This window comes from Gossypium hirsutum, chromosome D12 (genome assembly GCF_007990345.1).
Source record: "Gossypium hirsutum isolate 1008001.06 chromosome D12, Gossypium_hirsutum_v2.1, whole genome shotgun sequence".
NCBI lineage: Eukaryota > Viridiplantae > Streptophyta > Magnoliopsida > Malvales > Malvaceae > Gossypium > Gossypium hirsutum.
Genome location: NC_053448.1, coordinates 36,311,379 through 36,320,609, shown reverse-complemented (window position 1 = coordinate 36,320,609; position 9,231 = coordinate 36,311,379). Strand labels below are relative to the sequence as shown.

The following is a 9,231-nucleotide window of genomic DNA, read 5'->3' as shown; positions in this document are numbered from 1 at the left end:
TCAAAGAAAATTGAAAGGTTCTAAAAAATTCAGGTACCTTCCTAAAGAAATTGCATATTTATACGACACTCTATGGAAATTTCTCTAATGCGAGAGCCTCAAAACGTTAAACCCAATGGCGATCCCAACTCAGTTAGTCCTCTCCTTTCTCCTCCTTTCTTTTTCCCCTGTCGTTTTTTCAGTAAGTAGCCCTCAACATCCCCCATAATCTCCTCTCTATCTCCAACTTTAACCTCTCGATCTTTCTCTTTTTTCTTGCTTGTAGGACCGTGAAGATTGCGTTTACTCGGTCTACATAAGGACGGGATCCATCATCAAAGGCGGAACCGACTCCATCATCGGCCTACGGCTCTACGATGCCAATGGCTACTCAGTGGAGATCAGCAACATCGAAGCATGGGGTGGGTTAATGGGGCCAGGATACAACTATTTCGAGAGGGGTAATTTGGACATTTTCTCAGGTAGGGGACGTTGCTTGGATGCCCCTCTTTGTGCCATGAACTTGACCTCCGATGGTTCGGGTGAGCACCATGGATGGTACTGTAACTATGTGGAAGTTACCATGACTGGCGTCCATAAACCTTGTAGCCAGCAGCAGTTCACGGTGGAGCAGTGGTTGGCGCTCGATGCCCCACCTTACGATCTCACCGCCATCAGAAACTATTGTCCCTCGGAGGTTCCCGATGATCGTCGTCATCGGGAGTCTAGCTCTAGCATGTGATGCGTTTTAGTTAGTATAATAATAATTATCATGGTGATAATGAGGATGATTAATTAGAGGGGTAGGTGGGGATGCTTATGAACTCATGGTTTGCAGCGGCCCTTTGGTCATTAGTGTTCGTCTCTTTTTGTTCGATAACGTTTGTCGTGTAATGTGACAATTATGGATTAAATTATATTATGTTTTCACTATAAATATTAACTATAAACATTATTACATAAAAGTATTAACTAGTTTTTTTATGATTCTTAATTATAATGTAATATATTTATTTTTTTAAAATTTATAAAATCATTTGTAATGTTTTAATAATAACGCAAATTACTAATAATTTATTTCAATAATAAAACATAATATGTTATGTTTATTTCAATAATAATAAATAATTTATTAATATTTTTTAAAATAGTTAGCACAAGTGTACATTATATGAATTTAATTTATGATAACTTTAGAAAAAATCAGTTTAAAAAATAAGTTTGTTGCATAGTAGAGAATTTTTTTTTTTTGAAATTGAGTATTATGTTATTTATAGTAATAGATTTTACTAAATTAGTACATGTTTTTTTAACCAAGTGATCTTGGTCGTTTCCGAACTTTCAATTAACATGATCTTTCCTGCTATTCTTGAACCCTTAATTTGATTAAATAGTGGGATCTAATTACATAAACCGATTCATACAATGAAAACTTTTAATTTTCCAATGATGGAAATTTAATTCTCTTTATAGGTTAGAAACCAAACTTGAGTACTCACAAAAACTAAAATTTAGATAGGAAATAAATCTCACTATAATTTAATAGGGTATCAACACTCAAGATGATATATTCTGACTTAGCCCATAGCCCCTATTTATATGAAATGTCACAGAAGTTCTATAACACCCCTTATTGGTCCTGATATATAGTATGAGTTGGAGGTGCTATCGAAGCACTTCCATACTTAAATAACAAAAATTTTCTTTTAGTAAAACATCCTTTACAACTTTATAAAATTCCTTAAAGCAGTTCCAATATTTAAGAAAGAATCAAATATGATTTGGTATCATTATAGGTCATTTAATAAATATTAGGGCACATCCAAATCATAAAATAATTGTTGAAGCTCATTGACTTAAAATAGGGCTATTCAAGTTCAAAAAAACATAGAAGTTTTATCAAGAGTTAAATATTCAAAAATTCAAATAAAATTTTAAAACTAATATAAAATCATTTTGAAGGTTTTAAAATTAGTTTAAAACCATTTAGAAATGTTTTTGGGTGAATAAAGGTGCAAGGGTCAAGTAGGAGCCTTAGAGGCTCAAAATGGCCAAAACAATATAGTGGCCCTATCTAGGGGCCTATGTATCAGTACCTAGGTCCCTTTACTATAGATTTTTGGCATTTTGCCAAGTTGGGGTGCGATACCCTTGGTAATGTACTAGACCCTATTTGAGGATGGAAAACCACCATTTTTCTTGGCTTTAAGCTTCGGCCAAGGCTGATTTCTTTTGCATGGTAAGATTTTGAACCCCATTTTTAGTAATTTTTATGTTTTTGAGCTCGTATTAGCTTAATCGAGCTAACATGGGGTCAAATTGTAAATTTGTTAAAGGTTTAGGGATTTTCCATGAATTATTTTAAGGTGTTTTTGACTTTAATGGATGAATTATTAAAGTTGATATCTAGATATAAGTATTTTGTTAAGTGATTTTTAGTGATTTTGAATGTTAGCGATTAAATTGTTTAAATAGTAAAATTCAAGGGATATAATGTGAATTTGTTAATGGTGTGGGCTATTTTGGACCCCTAAGAAATCTACTAACATGGGTTCTCTTTTAAAATGGTAAATTTGCAAGTTATAGGTCTAAGGACTAAATTGAATAAAAGGTAAAACATTAGGGGTAATTTTATAAATTTCCCATTAATAAGGGTTATAAGTTCAATTAATTATTTTAAGTTATTGAATGGTTTAATTGAGTGAAACATTATTATTTAGACCACAAAATGAACCAAACAGATTAAAATCGAGGAAAAGCTATGTGTTGGATTAATCATCGACTTCATTGTTACAATTGTAGTTGTCGAGGTAAGTTCGTTTAAGGATGGAAATTACTATCTTTTCCATTTTGGATGATTGTAAATAGTTATTTATGTTATGTTAAAATTAATTAATAAAGATGTGATAAATTGTTATTATTATGGTTCAAATAGAGGAATTAGTCAAATAAAATGATATGATGGCTAAACTAATGTTGTTTTCTAGTTAATGAAATTGTATATATATGTGAGATATCTTTCGTTATTTATATAACAATAAGAATTGCTAGTATTATACATATATATATATATATGAAATTAAGAAGAAATTGTTAGTAGTAATTCTTGGATTTGAAATAAATTATCTGTGGATGTAATGAGTTCTATTGTATATGAAAATGAAGAAGTTCCCTTGTTTGCACAACTGTGCCCTTGTTCGCACTCTAGTGTCCTTCTATACACTTGGGTGTCTTTATTTGCATGTTTGTGCTCTTGTTTGCACTTCGGTGCCCCTGTATACACTTCGATGTCCCTATTTGCACGTCTGTGCCCCTATTTGCAATTTGGGACCATTGACTGCACGTATGTGCCCCTGTTCTGCATCTACAATGCCCCTGAAAATGGAGTAATGACTGAGCATGTGAACCAAGTACTAATGTTTTGGACTAAATAATATGGATTGTTATATGGAATTGGTGTAGTTACTAGAGTACTCTAGTTAAATTACTAGTTCATCGGGCTATGAAATAATTGAATTGTAATTTATTTATGTGCTTATATATTATACCATAATTATTGTATTGGTAAGTAAAAGATATTATAATGAGTTTATTAGTTACATGTATGGATTGTTATTTTGAGAATATGTGATTTATGGCATGAAAAAGTCCTTTGAAATGAAGGTTGTTTTGATGCATTTGGATTGGAGAGGTAACATTTGAATTATATGAACGAATGATTTATATGGTGAAATTCTTTTCATGGTATGAACATGTAATTAAAGCTTTACAGAATATATGCCTATATAAAATGATCTATGATTTAATGTAAGAATATGGAATTTATGATAAGCTTAGTTAAAAGAAGACGAGGATACATGGTTGTCATATAATAGATGAATGGTGAAATTGAAATGTTTGATATAATATATGCCTAGTTTGGGTTGGATTTATATGTGTATTGCTTCACCTATTAACCTTGTTAAGTATGATTTATAGGAAAAGGAAATTTGGTCTATTATTGAATGAGTTTTCTCATGGCTGAGTAATTCGATGCAATTGGTAAGTTTAAGTTTCTTTTATATGAGCTGACTAAGCATTAGTTGCTTATATAGTTGTTTCTTTGTTTTGTAGATTATCGAAAAGCTCGAATGGTTGGAATCTTTGTCGGAGCACGATTACACTATCCATCGATCCACTTTGGTAGCTTTTGAATATATTGAAATAGTTATAAGTGGCATGCATAGGGCTGTGTGTTATTTTGGTATGATTTGAATGTAATAAGGTTTTAAGTGTTGTTTTGGAGATTGGTTTGTTTTTGAATGGTGCCAAGTTCATTTTGGTTTATGTCTTTTGATTAAAGCTTGTAAATGATGTGTATTTATATGAGATAATTGTAACACCCTATACTCAGCCCGGTCGCCAGGCTTGAATATAAAGATGTCACACCATCGTCTCACTTCGTATTCATCACAAACCATTGCATCATTAAGCATGCAATTTTTATTAACATAGCATAATAGCATTCGCATGAAACGTAAGTCATACATTTATTTTTTATCAATAAAACATGTCAAGCATTTATTAAATAAACATAAAATAAGTACTAAACTTGCACTAGGACCACTTACCAAAATTTCCTAAAACTGTTACGTAGGTATCGATATTGGAAGAGTAGTATCAATAAATCTCTCAAGTGGTATCGGTACTGCTTGGAAAATCGATACCAAATTAGCTTATTGTTTCTCGACTTAAAAACCAAACTTTCGAAAAATATCGGTAGTGCTGAAAATGATCAATAATTTTACCCCGAGTATTAATACTCGTGATAAAATATCGATACCAATTTACAAAACTGTATCCTGCACTTTCAAAAATCATAGAGGTATCATTTTTAAAACCCGAATATCGATACCTATATTCCAATCCATAAAAACATAGCATTTATCATTAAATAGATCATTCCAAATAGGTTCTAAACATCATGCATCAATTGTCTCATAAAATAAACACCGAAATATCTCAAATAACAGTCCCAAACACCATATTTAAGGTCCACAAATTACCAAGCATAATAGGCATGCAACTAACCAAAACTCATAGCAAAACCAATATAAAGTCTACCATATTGCCTTTTATTCCCAAAAACACAAATAATTAAAAGAACACCTACTAATAACAACTAAAGCTCTGACTTGGATCACCCCTCAAGACCACACCACTCACACCGGCTCTACTTATCTGTAATGGTTAAAAAGGAACGGGTGAGCTTAACAAGCTCAGTGAATGCCTAGAACAACTACCATGCAAATAATTCATCAAACATTAACGAAACAACCATATAACACAACCTCAACAGTTCCAACTCTAGTGTCATATTACACTTACTCGTGCATTATTTACTAGTTCATTTACATGGTAATCATATTCACTTTTAAGCATATATCACCTTACACATATAATCACATAACATTTAAGTATATATCACAATACTCATATAACCGCATAACATTTAAGCATATATCACAATACTCATATAATCACATAAAATTTAAGCATAGATCACAATATCATATTTATGGATATTTTGCATAATGGTCATATACATTATAAAAATATAACACAATACATGCATATTCATTATTTAAGATAATTTGGCACTTGAGCTATGTAAAACTGAGCTCTATCATCACTCATCGATGTGGATCCCCAACACACCAACCATAGACTCATAGAGTCAAACAAGTCCCAAAAGTGAAGTATAAAGCTAACACTCTCCTTATTTCCCCTCACATGTCCCGTTGAATGGAGCTTAGCTCACATTCCCTTATCCCTCCAACATGTCCCAGGGCCCCAACACCCAAAATCACTGTACATATAGGTGAGTACTCATAATCCTATGGCATGCCAACTATATCCAATGGTTTCAAGATCACAAGGCCAAAATATCTGAAATCAAGCACATATCACTTACCGATTATCCGTGCACTATCACTTCATATTTGCATTTTTAGCAAAATACTGTCACTAACATTTAACATATATATAATATGTACACATTTGCACTATCATAATAGTTATCATAACCACATATCACACGTTTTAGCATCTCATTTCAATTCACATATTCACAAACACATAAGCACATAGTTCACATGATAACATAGGTATGAGAAAGCTTATACTCGGAATTTAGAGTAGGGGTTTAGGCTACTACTAAATTCCCAAATAATGCATTGAATCATGTTCACAAGCAATTATTTCAAACACATACCAATACGCTTTCGCCGAAAAGCCAAAAGCACAAAATAGCTTTTCCTTGCCTTTATCTCTACTCGTAAAAGGTCCTATCGATTCCAATGCTTCAACAAAGTAATTCATACAAAAACATAATCAAAATTCATCCAAAGACTCACATCAAACAATCCAAAACACAAGCCCAAGCTAGGTTCTCATGTAACTGAAACCTTTAACATAGTAAACTTAAAACTCATATATCTCGATCTATACTCAATATTTTAGCCTAAAACAAGTTTCATTCATCAAATTATTCATCTACGACTAATTCCCAACCCTTAAACCATGCCAAACTACTCAATTCATGGTATCAACTATTTTCGACATGTTTATGATAATTTTTTGAAAATTTATTAAAACATTAGAAATCTTAACGAAACTTTAAACTAAGTTTAGAAACCTTCTAATCATGTCAAAAAAATTTGAAAAACACTTTGAAACCACATTTTTACCTAAAATCCTGAAATTCACCATTAATGAGCCAATTGTTGGCTTTTATTCAAAACATGCTATTTAATGGCTAAAAACATAATTTTAAAGACTAAATAACATTTAAAACTAAGGGGAAGATGAACCGTTACCTTAGATGATGAAAAACTTAGCGTTTGATCGAAAACCTAAAAAATTAGAAAGCTTGACAATAGAGAAAACTATTATGTTTTTGGGTGTTTTTCTTAGCTTTTATGGAGATTTATAACTTAAGAGATGATAGAAATCAAAAAGGATTAAGATTTGTAATTCAAAATTGATTGGGAGAGTTGAGAGAACTATTGGTGGCACAAGTATGAGAAGAGAATAAGACTAACATGAAAATAGAGCTATAAATGGGGTTTTTAGGTTGGATTTTAAAATATGATCTAATTGCCTCTGAAAAACTCTAAGTTTCGACTCTTTTACAAATTATTCCTATTTTTAAAATTAAAGGTATTTAAAACTCATTTTAAGAAATTGATTTAATTTTTTCAAAACCATAGTAAAAAAAATTACCGATAAATCATGTCACAAAATTTCGAACATTATAAGGCTAAAATCCCTAAAACTCTTAGGCCCTATTTTGGGGTGTTACAATAATAGTAGCTATGCATACTCTCATGTAGGTAGAAAGAAGAAGGTTGTTTGAAATGTTTGTGATATGGTCATTTGGTATGCATAAGGTATGCTAAGTGATGGAAATTATATTGTTGAATAGGTTCAAAATTGATTGTAATTGTGGTATCTATTGTTGATACATTGGTTAGAACATATAGGATTATTGATTTGGTTTATTATGAGCAAGTTTGGAATGATTTTTTGTCTTATTAATGCTTGTGAAAATGGTGTGTATTGATGTGTAAGTTTTGGCTTGATTTTAGCTTGTTTAAGGGGTTAATTTGGAAGCACACGGTCTGGGAGATGAGCTATGACAAAACCGTGTGCTACACACAGTCACCCCATACGGCCGTGTCTGCTCTGTTAGTTTTAGTGTAGGTTTCACACGATTTGAGACACGGTCTGGGCCATGACCGTGGGTTCCTACTTCGAATGTTCACATGACTTGAGTAGTGTCACACGGCCGTGTGACCCCTGTTTTCTAAATTTTCAAGTTTTTCCTAAAATTTATGTTTGGATGCATTTTGATCTTTGGTTACTTTCAAACTAATTTTAAGGCCCTGTAAACCTGAATTAAGGCCTATGTGAATATTTATTCTATGAATCATTATATGTTTATAAATTAAATAAATTTTTGTTTTGACATAAGATAAATTGTTCTGTTTGGTTCATTAACACTCCGATCCTTAATCCGACAACAAAAATGGGATATGGGTGTTACAAATTTATTTTTTTCCCTTGTTTGTTTCCCTATTAGGGGCATATTGAGATGTAAGTTTTTAATCACAATTTCATGTCTTGTGGCTCGTAAGTAACCTTATTATAAACATATAGTCTTTTAACTTGTTAATCCATTAACATATTCTATTTTAGAGTACATATGAAATTTGTAGTCTTAGACTTATCTTATTATCAATATTTTGATTTAAATTTCCCATAGTAAACACTAGGGAAATGACTCTTATACATGAGAATCCCTCCAAATCACACCAAGAAGCACATAATGTTAGGTATCAAATCACATCCCTCTTAAACAACCAAAAGGAACCAAGTGTCGAACTATTAAACACACCAATGAGCACCGAAGTGCTAGGCCTAAATGCAATGGAACACATCCATCCAAACACACTAAAGAGCATCGAAGTGTTAAACCTGTAAGCAATAGTCGTATCCTAACTATTTCTCTAAGTTTACTAGGGCATTTAAGGTCACAAATAGCGTAATTTATTTCATGCCACTAACTTTTCAAAATTTTGAAATAGAAACATAATCAAAGTTTCAAAATTTAAAGATTGTTTAGACCATTCTTGTCTGAACACACATATTGGCACAATAAGTGCCTAGCAAACATATATTTTTTCACAAAACCATCTTAGGCCTTAAATTTACATTTTTGGTTCTCACTATATTTTCATGGGATCATTTATTACCATTTCCTTCATTTACCAAAAAAATTCATAGTAAAAATATAAGAAGAGTCTTTATGACATCAATTTAAATCAAATTTCCAAAGTTCACAATTATACATATGTTTCCACATTTTAGTCCATAGTTACCAATTTTTCCACATCAATACAATATTTTGCCAATTTCTATACTTTACAAGTCACTTTAAAAGTTTTCCATGGTAAACAAATTCTCATACCTCATTATTAGTCAATTTTTGGTACATTATAAACAAAGTTTATAAACTTAAAATTCCATATCAATCATTCTAACACATTATGCCAAAGAAATTTACAAATCCATTAGTATATTACATTCAAGTCAATAACACTAAATAAAGCTTGAATAATGACATTAAAACGACTTGAATATCAAATAAAAAATTTCAAATACAATATTCAAGTTAAACTCTTTGCGTACATGCTAAAGTCCTTATACAAT

General features: G+C 31.5%; 1 protein-coding gene across 2 annotated transcripts; it reads left to right on the top strand.

Annotated features, from left to right (window-relative positions):
• LOC107926222 (PLAT domain-containing protein 3) lies at positions 1–916 on the top strand. 2 transcript variants are annotated; one of them, XM_041107894.1, is made up of 2 exons: positions 1–132; positions 266–916. In XM_041107894.1, exons 1-2 carry the CDS (start codon positions 73–75, stop codon positions 719–721), a joined length of 516 nt encoding a protein of 171 aa, XP_040963828.1. In that variant the 5' UTR covers positions 1–72; the 3' UTR covers positions 722–916. The 2 variants fall into 2 exon arrangements, with proteins under 2 accessions (XP_040963828.1, XP_040963827.1); XM_041107893.1 differs by having other exon boundaries at positions 30–181.
• Positions 917–9,231: the final 8,315 nt, after the last annotated feature.

Coding starts and splice junctions, on each gene's coding strand:
- LOC107926222 (XM_041107893.1), top strand. CDS start 116: ATGGCGATCCCAACTCAGTTAGTCCTCTCCTTTCTCCTCCTTTCTTTT. Junction 182..265: donor TTTCCCCTGTCGTTTTTTCA/GTAAGTAGCCCT, acceptor TCTTGCTTGTAG/GACCGTGAAGATTGCGTTTA.